Below are 17,717 nucleotides of genomic sequence, written 5' to 3'. Positions count from 1 at the left end.
TATATTAAATGTTTGTTGTGAGATGTGGGGCAGATGATACTGACTGTGAACAATAAGCAAACTAATAACATATTAAACTTCAATTTAAAACATAATAAACAATGTACAATCTATAGGACAACTCCCACAGATTTTTAACCCATTTCTATGCCCCATATCTGACTCTTCCTTCCCAAAACAGAAGCCATATATATATAATCATTTCATCTATTTAGACATAGATTATATTGTATTTATAGTGTTGTTTTGACATATTGATTTTATAGAATTTGAAAGGAATTACTTCATTGATTTGATAGAGATGTGAAATGAAAGTTGGAAGTTTCTCTCTCAAGGACTGTCCCTGAAAGCTTGGGGTATTAGAACATGGATGGTTTAAAAGAGTGTGTAAGGTTTGATAAAATAGAGGAGTGGTCCTACACAATTCTTCAACACATCACCAATATAGGGTACTTTTCTGCCTTTGCCAAGAATCACCAATGGCAGTTTCTTCCTGCACTCCTACATTTTTCTTCCTGCACCCCCATAATGTTATGCAAAGACCAAATTGTCCCTATTATTCTTTAAAAAACCTAAAATGAACTTGAACTATATTTATTTTTTGCATTATGGATTATGGAATCCGGAAAAATTTCGGATTGGCATTTCCGGTAAAATTTCGGATCCACCAATCTATAATTCAAAATATGCATCATTCAAAAAAAAGCATTCTGGATCCACCAATCCGTAACAGAAATATGCATTCTGGATTCAAAAATTCGTAATTTAAAAAAAAAGCATTCTGGATCCATGAATATGTAATAGAATTACACTTCCGGATTCAGCAATCTGAAAATCAATAATTTATGCAAAAATTGGTTCCAAAACACCCCTCATCCAGAAAAAAAAATATTCAGTTCCAGATTGTTGAATCCGTAGCACACTTCCAGATTCCTATTTCCGGTGACCACGGTATCCTTTTTCAAATAAAATATTAAGGCCAATTTTGGGATTTAGAAAATTGTGGGGTGCAGGAAGAAAAATGTAGGGATGCAGGAAGAAGAAGCCCATATTTTGTGTCGTTAAAGAGGAAGTTTCTTCCTACACCCATACGTTCTTATTCCTGCACTCCGACAATATTATGTAAATATTCCTATTAAAATCAGAAAACCGTAGGGGTGCAGCAGAAAGAAGAAGCCCGTTAAAGAAAGCTCGATTTTTAAAAAATGGGCTGTGTGGAGGCCTGTAAGGCTCTTTAAAATTTTAAGGCCCAAAATTTACTCGATTTTATAATTATTATCCATATTTTTAAAATCGAATTAGTAAAAATATATGTTCACAGTTCCACTAAATTTAAATTCGTGCAAAAAATTATTTAAAGTAAATATTTATATTTTATTTGAATTTTAATAAATTTATGTATGTATGTATGTAAACTTTATAGTTTTTGAAAATATTTTATGACATATTAATTATAATTGTCAGATTAATTAAAATATCTTTCATGTAATATATAAGTAAAAAAGAGACTACATATTCTTTTAACTACGAAATTAAACTTTAAAAGTTAACCATATTAAATCTCGATTTTTTTTCTAAAATAGATTTCAACTTTTTTTTAACCATCATATTAAACTCTGAAGATTATCACAATCATCACTGGATGCTATAAATGAAATTCTTAACATAACTAATTAGTTAAAGTTCCAGTGAAATTTTATTCTTATTTTCAAAAAAACCAAAAAGTTTTTAACTGAACAAACTTTAATAGTCTCTTTTGATATAAATTTTTAAGTTGGTAATTTTTTTTTATAAAAATTTAAAATAACTATCACAAAATATCTTGTTTGATTCAGGGTAAATTTTTTTTAGTAAATTTAATATTTTAGATTTTTATGAGATTAATTGGATTATTTTAATTAAATACATTTAAATTTTAATTATAAAGTAAGAACTTTAAATTCTTTATATTTTTAATTGCGATTCTTTATATTTTAATTGCGAACATGGTTATAGATAGTGACTACTTTTTTTTATTTAAAATAACTATCACAAAATATCTTGTTTATGTTTTTTTCTCCTTTTATTGAAGATGATTGCATTGTATGCGAAACTTTTTAAAAATATATACGTTATTTAGTGTTGATTACATTTAGTATAGAAATAATCAATTATACATTAAATAATTTTTAAAATAAAAAATTGTATTAAAATCAACTTTGACAATATTAAACTGCTTTAATTAAAAAAAAATCATTTAAAAATTAGCAATAAAATAGTGTTGACCAAAAGTTGACACTAATGAACTCACATTCATAATTTTAGAGCCCACTAAATATATAGTTGTTGATTAATTAATGTGGGTTGTTACTTGTTAACACCAAACACCAATTTTATTTTCATACTGGCAGATCCTCAGAATTTTTATTTATTTTTACTGAGATTGAAAATAAGATTTGTATAATTCAATAAGCCTCAGTGAATTAGCACAAGAATTTCCTCCAACTTCAACCATTGCATCTATTTCATCACTTGACCATTCATCTAATGTCACAGAAAAAATCTAAAAGTAAAAATAAAATGTTCTAGGGCTTTAATGCATCTCCATATAAATAATAAGTTATTTACTCAATTAACTACACACAAACAACTCATTGTAATAAACAAATTTTTAAGAGACGAGTGATTGATCATTTTGAAATTTTTTCGTTTGGTCTTTGATTACTTCCAAAATTTCTTCAATATATTATCATATATATATATATATATATATATATATATATATATATATATATAAAACTGCAATAAATTTCTTAAAAGTACATCGTTAAGATAAAATTATGTTTTCAACTTTTCTCTATTTTTAATAGTTATTAAATTTAGTATTAGCCTAATCAATGCTAAACTTATTTTTTTAATATTTGCATTTAATTTAAATTGGTATCGGTTAACGTTAATATTATTTATTGTTAATATTTATTTAAATTAACATCAGTCTTACTGAAATTACTGTAACTTTTTAATATTTGTATTTAATTTAAATTAGAATTAGTATTAGTCAATGTTAATATTATTTATTGTTAATATTTATTTAAATTAACATAATCTAACTGAAATTACTGTTAACTTTTTAATATTTAATTAAATTTGAATGGACTGATACGATGTCTTCTCCTGGCACACTACAATTACAATTGAATTAGCTGATACAGTTGTGAGTGTGTTGGTGTGTGATTTTATGCAGGTTCTTTTCTTCTTCATTGCTGTGCTGGTATGGTTGAGAAGGGTTTGCTTCTTTTTGCAGGTTCTACAAGTGGAGAAAGTAAGAGAGAAATAATGAGGCAAGAAAGCAAAGCACATCAATGAACAAGATTGGAACATATGAATCCATGATGACAGGAAGTGCTTAGCAGATTAGTTCTACTTCAAGTTTACATTAGAGAGGTTCTTGTTTATATATGCTTTGGAGGAGTTTGGAAGTTTAAAATACACACATATCTGTTAAACCAAACCACACACAACCACACACTTTTTATTTATAATATGAAAATAGGAATGATAAACATGCAGATAGTTGTTACATTAGGAAAGGAAAGAGGCATTCAATCCTAATGTTACATTAAAGAGAAAGACACAAACGTGGGCAATGACAGCCTTATTTATACCATATTATGAGACCATGTTTTTTGATGGAGAGTGAAGCCTTCTTTAGCTTACAGGCAAAATGCCTTTAAGACATGGCCAACCATCAAGGATAGGAGTCACATCACCCAGAAGAACGTCACCATATGCATCTGGGGTGAATTTGATACGCACATACTCCTCTCCTTTGAAAAGGTAAGCTTCAGACTTTTCATGGGAAGCAAAACAGGCATCAATTCCACTTTCAAAGATGGTACCTTTCAAAACAGGAAACCCATTAGCAATGTTACAAATGGTGCCAACAAGCTGCTTGGAATCATAGTCTATGCGAGCATACCGATTGCCTTTGAATAAGTAAACTTCTTTTCCTTTGGTTGACCTGAATGCAGAGTCTATGCCATTCTCAAACACTGTGTTTTTGAGGCTCGGAAACATTTTAGCAATTGTGGTAGGACCTGAGAGAATCTTGTCGCTTGTTGTGGCTGGAGCATAGTCTATGTAGGCACAGTATTTGGTTGAGAACACATATGCTTCACTCGCTTCAGTGTCAAAGGAACAGTCTATTCCAGGTTCTGCAAAGAACGATGCGGTAAGTGAAGGAAAACCACTACTAATCAACTGCAGACTAGTCAAAATCTTATCATCTAATTTTCCTGGAGTGTAATACACCCGCACGTACTTATCCTTCATGAAGAAATAGACTTCATATTCTCTTGATGAACGAAATGCAGCATTGATGTAAGCCATCTTTCTTAACACAAGAGAGAGATATATGATTTGATTTGAGGATGCTTACATTCCTCCCAGAGGCACCTATTTATACTGTTATGGAGTGGGAACTTCTTTACTATTGGTGCTGGAAAGGAAACCATAAAGATTCTTTGACAACCTAAAAAATAAAAAAAACATTTGCATTATTGGTGCGCATGTCCTCTCTGTTCTTTTATTGGCATGAATACACTTATTTATGCATGTGCTGTTTGTCATGAGACTCTGTAACTTGCTAGAGTTAAGACTCTGGAAGACACAACATTGAGAATGTTAAATAGCAATTGAAACTAGAAAAAATGATTCATTTATCTTGTTCTTCTTTGATTTACTTGAGCAATTTGATTTTGCATAGGAGTGAGAGGGTTGAATATTGAAGGAGAATTTGTGAAGTGAAAACTGAGAAGAAATGCTTCAGATATACAATGTTATCCCCCTCAACCATCGGTGCACTTTTTTGTGTTATTCTTAATCTAAACAATGTAAACCAGACATCTCTAATCCTTTTTGTCTGCGTTATTTACCAGAGCAAAAGAGGTTTGGATGTAAGAAAAATAAAAATAAAATAGTAAGATTTTAATATAAGTACTGATGAAATATTTAGCATCAACTCCTAAAAGACACATAGATTACTTAACATGAGCCTCATACTACATTACTATGATTTTAATTAGAAATATGTTCAAATTGAAAAATAACTAAAATATTGAAAATAAGTATATTTAACCAAGAAAAGTATAAATACATAAATAGATGGATAAGGGTTTAAAAAAATAGAGTTTTAAAAAATAATAATGGTTATTCTTAATTTTAATCCAAACGTCCCTTTAATTATGATATTCTTAATTAATTCATCACATTATTGTGTGGTTTCGTTCACAATAAAAAAGTAAGCAAACAAGAAGATTGGTAAATACATTGTCAACTTATGTATACTTATGTATGTATATTACTTAAGTGTTCCATAATGAGTGTTTTATTTTATAATTAGTTCATACACTATATATAACATTTTGAGAGGTATATATAACATTTTGAGAGGTAAACGAATTGCAAGATCTTAAAAGTTGATATGGTTGCCCCTTAAAGGTTATTGTAATTTTCATTATTTCATTTCCTATCTTGTTTTGTTTATTAAATAAATATCTTCATTAATAATGAGTTATATGCAATCAACAAATGAGAGAGCGTGAGTGTCAATATTATTTAATGCAATGGATGACAATAATAGTAAGAACTATATTTTTTTTATCAATAATAAATAAATAATTTGAAAGAGACTATTCAGGTTATTTCAACCTTTATACAAACTCATCTTCACAGTTACAATTAAAAAAAAAGCATCATAAAGACATAGATTGATGTGGCTATTCTTTAGCAAAAACACAAGAGAAAGAAAACTATAACATGTTGTGCTATAACTAATGTAGACACAATTTCCAACTTAATATTGAAAGAGGTTAACACAGATAATATGTTTAACTAATTCTTTATAACACAAATTGTTTACTTTATAGATTAATTATTAAACTTATTCTATATTTTATGAATATTCAATCACTGAGTCCAAAAATAAATTGATTATGTGAGGATAGCTTGTGAACTTCTACAACAACCTGAAATAAGATCACACGTCACAATCATATGAATTTCCTTTAACTTAACATTAACTTTTATAAATATATGATGTTGATAGAAACCATATGAAGGTGACAACAGTACCAAAATTGGTCTCAAACAAACAACACAACACGTGAATGAAAAAATAGCAGTAGCAGTGTGAATTCTTTAGCAGATATATAAACTGCAATAAATTTCTTAAAAATACATCGTTAAGATAAAATTATGTTTGCAACTTTCTATTTCAATTTTTCATTAATATATAAAGTATACACACAAAATAAAATAATAAATACCATTATAAAATAAATAAGAAACAAATAAAATATACTGAAAGATAAAAGTTAGAAATGAAAACACAGAAAGCACACTAAACGACATGAAGAAAATAATGTTTGGGACCAAACAAACAGAACACATGAATAAAGTATATGTGAAAAATCTCAAAACAATGGTAGGGAGGATGCGTGCCACTCAAGTATGTTGTGCTTTTGATCATAATGCAAGGTGTCTCTTTCTCATGGTACTCTGCATAATTATGCAGGTGTCTCTTTTTCATGGTACTCTGCATAATTATGCAGGTGTCTCTTTCTCATGCTACTCTGTATAATTATGCAGGTGTCTCTTTCTCATGCTACTCTGCATAATTATGCAGGTGTCTCTTTCTCATGGTACTCTGCATAATTATGCAGGTGTCTCTTTCTCATGCTACTCTGCATAATTATGCAGGTTTTGCAAAGACTAATATATAGTATTATAGAGATCACAGGGTATTTCAATTTTCTGTTTTGGGTGAAGCTTGTAGTGTTTATGAATCTGTCAGTAAGACAGACAAATGAAGAGAACGTAGGAATCTGTCAATAACAGTTGAAAGAAGTATCCCTCTTAATTTATTTATTTTTTATTAATAAAAGAAAATGAAAAATTTGAAAACATATTCACATGTGTATTCTAGAAATTACATCAACAGATTTACTAGCTAGTATTCTAGTTACAACATTTATGATATTAATTAATACTCTGATAGTTAAAAACAACCAGAATAATAAAGTATAGATGAAAAATTAAAACTCAAAATGGACTTATGCATGAATACCAATTTCTACAACATACACATGTCAATAATAAAATTATTATGTTAAGTAAATAATATTGCAAATTAAAATATCCTATGATAGTGCTAAACTTATCCAGTTTATGTGACGTGGCAAACAGCAGACGCTTTAAAAAAACACAGTAATAGATTAATGTATTCACACAAACAGCACATGCATGCAGAAGTTAGATAACATTTGTTTGAGTGTTCCAATTTAAAAATTTTAACACTATTAAATAAGCATTCCTACTTAATAAGCATTCCTACAAGAATAGGAAAGTACATTTATATCAATATATCACTCACTCGTATACAGACTTATTAATTGATTGTCGGAGAATCTTTTGCAGATTAACTCTCAGCCGACATATTAGATAGCGAATACGAGAAGAGAAAGGAGGAATGACGGAATACCAAGGAGTGAATATGAGAAAGAAGATGAAGGAGAAGCGGCTGAGGGACGAAAGACACTACCAATTACTATCTATATTTAGACGTTATAACCCTATACAAGTACAAATATGGTTTCACTAATGACCTCTCTGGTTTAAATATGGTTTTACCAAAGACCTCTTTGGTTTAGTTTTTTTTAAGTAAATACATCCTTTACTCTTTTCCACTTTTGAAATTATTTTCACATGTAATATTTTCATAGTTAAATGGAAAGTGCGACAAGAAAATTGGTGTGCCATACAGTTTTTTCTATTCAAGAAAAGGTAACTTTATGAGCTTAATCTTCAAGAAAGGTATTAAATAATTTTTTCACAGCTAGTTGAGCCATATTTAAACTGCATTATAAGATTTTTTGGACACAATTTTTGTATTTAGGCTTATAAAAGTTTGGAACATCCTTAACGTATCAGTTTCATTTAAATATCAGTTTTTCATTGCCATCATCTTTAGTTTACTTAAGCATGATTACAAGAAGGAATGATGATGTTGTTGAGTCTCCCTTTTTCAGGTAAGCAAGAAACTCCAATCTCTCTAACCCTCATCGTGGAGTTTACGTGTTTCAATTTAGTGGCTTTTAAGGTTACGTGTTATCCCTCTTATCTTCAAGTGCCACACTCTCAACAACAATTTAAAACATCAAAACATTTTAACTTAAAGGCTGGTTTGTTTTTACTTGTTAGATAGTATTCATCAATTGCTTTACGTTGAAACAATACCAATAGTAAAGAAGTTCCCACTCCATAACACTATAAATAGGTGCATCTCAAAGGAAAGTAAGCATCCTCAAATAAATTCATATCTCTCTCTTGTGTTAAGAAAGATGGCTTACATCAATGCTGCATTTCGTTCATCAAGAGACTATGAAGTCTATTTCTTCATGAAGGATAAGTATGTGCGGGTGCATTACACTCCAGGATCAACAGATGATAAGATTTTGACTAATCTACGTTTGATTAGTAGTGGTTTTCCATCACTTGAAGCAACGTTCTTTGCAGAACCTGGAATTGACTGTGCCTTCGACACTGAAGGCAACGAAGCATATGTGTTCTCAACCAAATACTGTGCCTACATAGACTATGCTCCAGGTACTACAAATGACAAGATACTCTCAGGTCCTACCACAATTGCTCAAATGTTTCCCGTCCTAAAAAATACAGTGTTTGAGAATGGCATAGACTCTGCATTCAGGTCAACCAAAGGAAAAGAAGTTTACTTATTCAAGGGCAATCAGTATGCTCGCATAGACTATGATTCCAAGCAGCTTGTTGGCACCATTCGTAACATTGCTGATGGGTTTCCTGTTTTGAAAGGTACGATCTTTGAAAGTGGAATTGATGCGTGTTTTGCTTCCCATGAAGAGTCTGAAGCTTACCTTTTCAAAGGAGATGAGTATGTGCGTATGAAATTCACCCCAGATGCATATGATGACGTTCTTCTGGGTGATGTGAGGCCTATCCTTGATGGTTGGACATGTCTTAGAGGCATTTTGCCTGTCAGCTAAAGAAGGGTTCACCATCATCATCAACCACCTTAGTCTCATCACAAAACATGGTCTCGTAATATGCTTCAAATAAAGCTTTCATTGCCAAAGTTTACTTCTGTCTCTTTAATGTAACATTAGGATTGGAAGCCTCATTCCTCTCCGAATGTAACAAGTCTGATGTTTGTGTTTCCTTTCCTGTCTTTGTTTCCTATCTTCATGTAATTTGACACAATAATAAATAAAAGTGGGTGGTTTGGTTTAATACAATTGATTATTATAGATTTAGTTTAATCCATAAAAAAATAATTTGTGACTTTATAGATAATTGTTGTCAAAATCTAATTTTAGTAAAAGGCCTCTATTTTTTTCAAATACTACAATTTAAGTAGATTTTAGTAGAATATGACTACATAAAAGCATGACAGAAGGAAAAGAGAGTAAGAGAAGATGAGATAGTGAATCTTTTGAGGTAAGAATGAGATTTTAGGAAGTGGAGAGCTTGAAATTTGAAGGAAGCAAGGGCCTTATAGATGTTTATTTAGCATGTTGGAGGATTAAGTAATCAAATCAAAATGAAAACAGATTAAGTACAAAATAGAAATATTTAAGAAGCACACTTACAATAACTGAAATGTCAGATAAATCATTATTCTGGATTATGTTAAAGGACATGCTACTGCAGAAGCTTAAATGATAAAGAATGAAATATCTAAGGAGAAAAATTCTGAGAGACACCAAAGATATAACACTAAACTTTGTTTGGTGATGAGCAGCGAATGAAGCCTTGAAAGTGGATACAGAGAAAATGATGCATATATTACCTAAAGTATGCACAAGACACCAAAAAATGAGCATACAAAAGGGCTACAATCATATTACACTTTTCATTACTACACATGATCACACTCACCATAATCTCGCTATAATACTTAATACTATTGATTTGTGAAGTTTAAAAAATAAACGTATATGCAAGAACAAGTCATTCTTATTCTAAACTCTTGTTTTTTTTTCTCAACTTCAGTTTCAGTTTCTGGGTAAGTCATAGGGAAATTTAGCAGGAACTAGATCCGCTGTTTTTAATTTGTAACATTTTAATTTTGGATGATCTTATTCAGTAAAGGATCTCATAATCTCAAAATTATTTTATGAGACATTTCATATATTTATTTTCTATTGGATTATACCAAAAGAATTATTAAGTAAATATATTTTTATTCAATACTTACATTTTGATAATATAGTTATAGTTACATATTATTTGTTGTTTCAGTTTTATATAGGAGGTGTATAATAAGTTTGTCTGTTTTTATAATAATTCAGGATGAAGTATCAAAATAAAGTTGGTTCATTTTATTTTGTGTATGTCAAATAATATGTATTATAAATAAAATTACATTAAAGTAGTAATTAAATAGTAATGTAAACCAAATTAGCTTATAGAAAAAATCTGTGAACATTAGTGCAAATCACTTATGAATTACAGAAAAAAAATACTTAATTTTTCATCAACCACATTGGTCATTACTAGGCCCATTTTTCGTGAGTTTTGAGATGATGAATCTGCAAACACCTGTATTGAACTCATAAAGTGCTCTCTATCCCAATCTTCAAGTGCTGCAACTAGGATAAACCAATTATGGTGGCATATCAGTCAAAGCGAATGACTAAGCATGAAATTTTGCTTCTGCTCATCCTAATCAAAGCTTCCTTTGCCAAGCAATCAGCTGCTTCTTGTGGATCCTCTATGTGTCTTATGAGATTCACAGCCTCTTGGTTCTTCATCACCTGCAAACACATATTGAGATTCATGATCCACTGTTTTCTAGTGACCAACTATTGTTATGAGTTACCTAATCTTCTAGGACTTACTTCCCATATTCCATTGCTTGCTAGGATCAAAAATTCAGTATCAGAGTCGATTCTATCACCTCCCACCACAAGTTCTGAGCCTTTAGAATGCTTTGTGCCTGTTGTGTTGCCTGATTCACAAGCAATCATGCGTGCTTTTGTGCACATGCATAGCATTCATTATGAGATATGTGAACAAAAACAAATAAATTATGACGTGAATTTTAAGTGTAACTCAATCCCATAAAACCAGTTATATATAATGAAATGTCTAGGATTGGATCTTCAAATGATAATGAAAAAAAAATGTGAGTGATTGATACCTGAGAAGAGTTTGTTGTACCAGTTTCTCTTGGCTGATTGATTGTATCTGCCAGTTGTCTGATAAGCAACACCATCTCTGCACAAAACAGTTCTGTAATCTCCCATGTTGGCTATCACAAGCTTTTCTCCATTTATCACCATCACTGATGTTGAACCTATTCTGCATATCTCCTCCTCTGGCTTCAGTGCCTCTCTGATCTTTGTTCTCACACCGAGGTAAGCTCTCTTCAGTGTTTCTTTGCTCTTTCTCCTCATATGACACTAACATGTAGTTGAAACATCACAAACACACCAGAGGCCAGAAATATAGATGATCATCTTAGAATAATCCTTAGGTGAAGTATTGTGGATATTTGGCTTAATTGCATATATAGCTATCAGCTTTTTTCCACACATTTTACTGGAAATGTATAATATAATGATAATTGAGTAATAAAATGTATGAAGCCTAGATGTTTATGACCATCTCCAATGGAAATTGAAATTTTAAGCTTTGTTCTCTACCTCTCTTTCATAATGAATGTCTAAATTTGATAAATGAGAATATATGCCACTAATAACCATTCATGAGCATTATTACTTATATTGATTTCTCACCTCTTTGAGCTTCTTGCCAAAGAAATGGGATTGCACATACTTGGTAACCCCATCTCCAACTACAGCATCAAAAATTCCAAAATACCACAGTTCTGTGTGATCCATCTGCTCCCTCTGTATCACAACTGAATCAAACTCTGAGTCATCAGAACCACCTTTGATCACATGATGCTCCACCACATGATGGCCATGTGATATTGGAATCATCCATGAAGGCTTGTTTGCACTCCATTTATTTCTCCTTCTTCCAAAGAAAAAACGTTTCACCCGGAATGCCTGCTCAAGTCAATGGAAAGATTACCATTCATTCATATGAACAAGCATTTACCAAAAGAACAAAACTCAGCTACTTTTGGTTTTGTTTCTTCAATCAAGATTAGAGCTTCATCTCACTAATTTGCAGTATGAAAGATTCATTAAATATATATAACTATATCTAAAGGTTTGTTCTTGGCTACAAGAAAATGTGTAAAGGGTAATGATTATTTGTGATGAACTTCAAATAACCTCAATAGAACAGTGAAGAATGGACATACCTTAAGGGTGATATGAAACTCTCTTAATCCCATATTTGTTAATGTTTTGAGATGAAAAAAAGATGTGAGGCAATTTATTCTTTTGGCTGGGTGGTTGCATATTGAATAGAGGTGTTGTGTGAGGTAGTAGTAGCTGCTCTATTCAAAAAATTGATTGGTTTTTATTATCTGTTAGGAGAAAGTTTTGAATATGCAGTAACCGTCCTGCACAAAAAACAAGGAATTCAATTACACTAAAAACAACAACTACAAATATTAATATTAGATTAAGTTGTTTTAGTTAAAGAGAATACAGTATGTATGAAATGTCTTTATTAGTAAAATTAAAGATTCAGTTGTTTTAAGAATTTTTTAGTATAAGTTATTTTAAGATTAAAAACTTGGTTTTAACCTCAGCTATACATTTGAGATGAAAGTTAAATTAAACTTATTATTAATTTTATATATCTCATCTGAAAAAAAAAAAGTTTGTTAATTTTATTGTTACCTTCTATATATTGAATTACTATCGGATGATTCATTAATATATAGTTCTATTCAATAATATATAGTTTCAGTTAATAGTTTTAACTTATTAACATATAAAGTGAAAAAATGTATTAAAGATTTTTTATTAACTAAAAATTGAATTATTTCATAATATATAAATAGTACAAATTTTATCTTATAAGTTCGTTAAATAAAATTAAGTAAAATTTAGATTCTAGTTTAAATAATTTTGTTTTCTTAGTTATCCTCAAGACAAAGACAAGATGTAGTTTATCTGTCTTGATTTTTTTAAATTCAAATATAACTTAAAAGCAAAAATGTTAATCATTTTCTTAGTATAGGCGAAAAAAATTCTTTATGATTTCTATTTTTTTTAAACCTTTTAAGCAGTATCCTAAACAAAACTCTAAAAAAACAATTGGTTGAATTAATTAAAATTATCCACCAAATTTATGCATTATATTACTTATAAAATTGAGTTGAGAGAGAGACGTATGACACTTAATTTAATTTTTTTGTTGTTGCATGCCTCATGCCATGATTCTTGCCAAAGTTATGAAGTTAACAGAGCTTAGAACCCTAAAGAAAAAAGAAAAAAATGAAAGGATAAAATATAAAAAAATAGTATTTATGAAACAAGTAAGAAACAGTGGTGTGGAATTGGGGTGTTATTTTTTCAGAAACTGACATCAATATGCTTTAAAATCTACCTATTGCATACTTTAATGCCATTTACGTGTCCTTTTTCAATCATGATTATAGGGGCAACCATTTCAATTATTTGTTTTTTCGAGTTAATTATTTAGTTCATCCCCACATAATTTCATTTAGTGAAACTTGCATATTCAATTTTGTTTAGCACCATATTTTTTTTTCAAATATTCTTCCACTTAAAGAATATAATCAGTGTTATTAGATACTATTTTATAAATTAAAAGATTATTAAATATTTAAAATAAATTTTATTGTTAATAAAAATTTATATAATTATTTTTAAATTGATATTTAATATTAGTTATCAATATTTTAATTACTAATTACTTTATATTTTAAATTAAATTATTAGTTTTAAAGTAGTTTCGTAACTAAAATGTTAATGTTTATAAATTATTTTGTAAGTTATTATTAATAGTAACTTTAAATAGTAGTTTTTTTTATATAAAATAATATTCAATTTAATTAAATATAATGATTAATTATTTTTTCATTTAAATAATAATTTTATTGGATGTAATATATTTTGGAAAAAAAAAATTGAGTAGTTGAGTATTAAAAAATAACACAACATTATATAGGTTTATTACTAATATTATCTAGCTGAGTCGTCTAGTGATAAAAAAAATAACAATTTAAAATCATTAATTTATTACTAACAATTTTCATTAATAACAATTATTACTTACTTTTTTCAAACAATTATTAATTTATCATATAAATTGACAATTAGTATTTAAATGTATTATTGTTAAAGAATAAATTAAATAATGAAATTAAGCTTATAAAATATATCATTCCCAAAAATCATTAAGTCTTTACTTGATATTATTATTTCAAAAAATAAAAAATCATATAATTATATTTTTTTCGGATTAAAAAGCCGAATCATTATATCTATGTTGGACCATAATAAATTATAGCTTATTTAACACTTGTACTCGTTGCTCTGCCTATTTAATAGATATAGTTGTACTCGGTTAATATTTTCGTATATATGAATAATCAAATTAGGATTTTTCAATTCAAAAAAAGTAAATGTTGAGAAGGTTCCTAATTTTTACTATATATAGAAAATTTTCAATTAAATAAATAAATAAATTTCGAAAAAAACATATCACAAAAATATTATCTTTAAAATTATAATTATATAAATATTAAATTTTGACATAATGTGAATTAAAATGTAATAAATAGCATCATAAACGTTTAATTTTATAATTGTTCAAAAATACACTAATTCATTTAAGAAACGTAAATGAAGTCCCAAAACATTTCCACCCTCCAAATTGAAATTGAAATTTTCCTCTTTCTCACACCTTTAAGAATCTGTAGGATCAAAATTTCTTGTCCACCCATTTAACAAAGGACTATTCTTAAAAAGTAAACTTCACACACTAGTTTAAATTAAGGAGAAACAATTTTGAAATCAAAAACAAATCTAAACTCTTTTGCAAATGTTACTCTATTTGATAAAAAAATTGATACAATTTTGGTAAAAAACATAATTTTGAATCATTTACACCACAACTGTGAACAACAAATTACCAAGGAACAGAAATATTAAAATTTAAAACAAAAAACAAGAGAAAAAAATGATCAAATCCCAATGAGAAAATTAAAAAACAGTTTCTGATAACATTTGCATTGTAGCAAAAGGTATTTTTAATAATGTCAAAAACCAATAATCAAACAAGTGCAAAAATAGGCACCCCATATTATAAGAATGAGATTGCGAAAACAGGCATCAATCCACTAGTAACACAAAGGATCTCAAAATAAAAATTTCTAGAAAATCTGTCAATGATACATAATAAAACCCATGTAACCAAAGTAAACTAAATTGAAAGAAATTCATAACAAAATTAGGAAATTGCACATGGAATTATGCCTAAGCACTCTTTTTCAGCTTAGCAAGCTCTTGCCTAACAACTGATGCCCTCTGCACAAATTGAAACAAAAATTGTAAATTAACTTCAAAGCCAAAATGATATGACAACACACTAATACAGACACTTGGATTTTGCTATGCATAAAAGCCAATTCACAAACTATTAGAAGAGCAATACCAAAATCGAAACAGTGAGAATAGTCATGTAGAATGAAACCAACCTTGATCTTTGCCAACATAATCTTGAACCTGTCAAAGTCATTGAGAGATGCTCTTCTCTTCTGCACAATCAGTTTCCTTCCCCATGAACTCTTCTCCCACCTGTTCTTAACATCTGTTCAGCAAGGAAAAACACCCATCAACAAAAGGAATGCTTCAAATTAAATAACAATTTATTCTAAAAAACGTGTACCAACCAGCAGCATCCATGGCTTGGATGAGATCCTTCTTCTTTGGAATCCTCTTGATATCAATCTTGATGTCAGTGAGTGACAGCCTCTTGAAGTTCACTTGGGACCTCACCATGTCGGGAGCATCCACAAGAGCCTATCAACAAATGGTGGTAGAAAATTATGCTAAATGATCTCAAAGTCAAATATCCAAAAGCACATTCAACTTAAAAAAATTGTACACCTCTAAATCTTAATGCAATTTCATTCTATTGCATGCCAAGTTAATAACAAAACCCCAAAAAAAATAGCATAATTTTTCATTTTGTTGACCGAGCTAAAACACAAGTATACAAACAAAGCATATATGATTCAATTAAAATGCATCTAAATAAGCCAATGACTTCGCCAAATAGGAAAAACAAAATCCGCTAATTGAAGTTTTCAGTGGGATTGACAGTTTAACTCCTCTTAACACGAACTTGATATTATATACTCCCACAAACCAAATCGATAAAAAGAGCCAAATTTAGTTCATGCTGAAAAAATACAAATATACAACAAAGCCTAAAGGGATATGACTCTGTTTAAATACAATGAGGAAAAAAAATAGAGGCTTCACAAAACAGAAAAAAAATAAAACAAACCATCATTAAACAAACATGGTAAACGACTCTAACCCCTTCAATGGAATTTGGCATTATCAGATTGTTCTAATGCACAAATAGAGAAAACCTTGAGATTCAATTAACATAAAACTAAGCAAAACCAACATCCTCAACAAAATCAAAAATCTAAAACCTAAAACCACTGTTCAGAACAAATTATGCGGCAAAGAAATTCATGTAGAAATTTATCAACACTAAGATCATAAATTAGGCTTTTTCTACTCCCAAACCTCACAAGAAACCAAGACAAAGAATAGGGCACGCACTACAAAAATCCAATCCAACGAAAATGCAACAAATCAAAGAAGGAAAAACAAAAGAACATACTCTGTTCTGGTCAATAACATCGACAATGACTACTAGCCTCCCATACTCTTTGCCGTAGTTGACCTGAGCCACCCTTCCAATCTCAACGTACCTCTTGAAAGGCTGCAACACAGATCAGATAAAAAAACACACAAAGAAACAGTTTTTTCATTAAAACCAGAAAACCCAGATGCAGAAACACAGGTAGATAGAAAATGTAAAAGGGTTGGTCAATGAAAACTCACCATTTTCGGGAGGGTTCTGTGACTGCCGAAGTGATGAAAGGAGGAGTGAAAGTTGTTTGAAGTTAGGGTTTTGTTGAAATTGCAATTATAAAGAAAGGAACATGATAAATGGGCCAAAACCACATACAGTTTGTGTTGTTAAAGAGTCAATTTCTTCCTGCACCCTACGTTTTTTATTCCTGCAGCTCTAATGTTATGTTATGCAATTATAAAGAAAGGAACATGTGATGAATGGGCCAAAACCCCAAACTTTTTTGTGTCGTAATTTAGAAAAAAACAAAAATTGGCTATGGTGGAGGCCCGTAAGGCTTTTTAAAATTTTAAGGCCCATAATTTACTAGGTTTTATAATTCCATATTTTAAAAATCGAATTAGTAAAAATATATGTTCACAGTTTACTAGATTTAAATTCGTGCAAGAATTTATTTAAATTAAATATTTATATTTTATTTGAATTTTAAGAAAGTTATGTATGCATGTAAACTTTATAGTTTTTGAAAATATTTTATAGCATATTAATTATAATTGTAAGATTAATTAAAATCTTTTATGTAAAATATATGTAAAAAAGAGATTTCAGCTTTTCTTAACTACGAAATTAGACTTTAAGCTTTGTTTTCATAATTGTGGATACTTGTAATAAAACTTCAATATAAAAAAAATAAA

General features: G+C 29.4%; 4 protein-coding genes across 4 annotated transcripts; 1 reads left to right on the top strand and 3 right to left on the bottom strand.

The window, feature by feature from the left end:
• Positions 1–3,480: 3,480 nt before the first annotated feature.
• On the bottom strand, positions 3,481–4,426 carry LOC137827564 (albumin-2). Its single transcript, XM_068633749.2, has one exon. The coding sequence runs from the start codon at positions 4,366–4,368 to the stop codon at positions 3,688–3,690; it is 681 nt and encodes a 226-aa protein (XP_068489850.2). The 5' UTR covers positions 4,369–4,426; the 3' UTR covers positions 3,481–3,687.
• Positions 4,427–8,332: 3,906 nt separating this feature from the next.
• Positions 8,333–9,308, top strand: LOC137827563 (albumin-2). Its single transcript, XM_068633748.2, has one exon. The coding sequence runs from the start codon at positions 8,379–8,381 to the stop codon at positions 9,057–9,059; it is 681 nt and encodes a 226-aa protein (XP_068489849.2). The 5' UTR covers positions 8,333–8,378; the 3' UTR covers positions 9,060–9,308.
• Positions 9,309–10,451: 1,143 nt separating this feature from the next.
• On the bottom strand, positions 10,452–12,454 carry LOC137828428 (putative protein phosphatase 2C-like protein 44). The gene is made up of 5 exons (XM_068635006.2): positions 12,350–12,454; positions 11,814–12,089; positions 11,216–11,477; positions 10,914–11,047; positions 10,452–10,829 (listed from the first exon to the last, which is right to left on the bottom strand). The coding sequence occupies exons 1-5, from the start codon at positions 12,380–12,382 to the stop codon at positions 10,692–10,694; spliced, it is 843 nt and encodes a 280-aa protein (XP_068491107.2). The 5' UTR covers positions 12,383–12,454; the 3' UTR covers positions 10,452–10,691.
• A 2,857-nt stretch (positions 12,455–15,311) lies between these two features.
• Positions 15,312–17,225, bottom strand: LOC137827562 (large ribosomal subunit protein eL14). Its single transcript, XM_068633747.2, has 5 exons — positions 17,052–17,225; positions 16,828–16,929; positions 15,860–15,989; positions 15,665–15,777; positions 15,312–15,494 (listed from the first exon to the last, which is right to left on the bottom strand). The coding sequence occupies exons 1-5, from the start codon at positions 17,052–17,054 to the stop codon at positions 15,444–15,446; spliced, it is 399 nt and encodes a 132-aa protein (XP_068489848.1). The 5' UTR covers positions 17,055–17,225; the 3' UTR covers positions 15,312–15,443.
• Between the last annotated feature and the right edge of the window lie 492 nt (positions 17,226–17,717).

Source organism: Phaseolus vulgaris, chromosome 7, assembly GCF_051622355.1.
Source record: "Phaseolus vulgaris cultivar YP4 chromosome 7, ASM5162235v1, whole genome shotgun sequence".
NCBI lineage: Eukaryota > Viridiplantae > Streptophyta > Magnoliopsida > Fabales > Fabaceae > Phaseolus > Phaseolus vulgaris.
Note: the sequence above shows the minus strand (reverse complement) of the source record. Positions and strands in the feature narration are given on the sequence as shown.

Excerpts from the sequence above, each read along its gene's own strand:
- LOC137827563 (XM_068633748.2), top strand. The coding sequence starts at position 8,379 with ATGGCTTACATCAATGCTGCATTTCGTTCATCAAGAGACTATGAAGTC.
- LOC137828428 (XM_068635006.2), bottom strand. The coding sequence starts at position 12,382 with ATGGGATTAAGAGAGTTTCATATCACCCTTAAG. Across the intron at positions 12,090-12,349 it reads AGTTTCATATCACCCTTAAG|GCATTCCGGGTGAAACGTTT; the intron begins GTATGTCCATTC and ends TGACTTGAGCAG. Across the intron at positions 11,048-11,215 it reads GTACAACAAACTCTTCTCAG|CACGCATGATTGCTTGTGAA; the intron begins GTATCAATCACT and ends TGTGCACAAAAG.
- LOC137827564 (XM_068633749.2), bottom strand. The coding sequence starts at position 4,368 with ATGGCTTACATCAATGCTGCATTTCGTTCATCAAGAGAATATGAAGTC.
- LOC137827562 (XM_068633747.2), bottom strand. Across the intron at positions 15,990-16,827 it reads ATGTTATTGACCAGAACAGA|GCTCTTGTGGATGCTCCCGA; the intron begins GTATGTTCTTTT and ends ATTTGTTGATAG. Across the intron at positions 15,495-15,664 it reads TTATGTTGGCAAAGATCAAG|AGGGCATCAGTTGTTAGGCA; the intron begins GTTGGTTTCATT and ends CAATTTGTGCAG.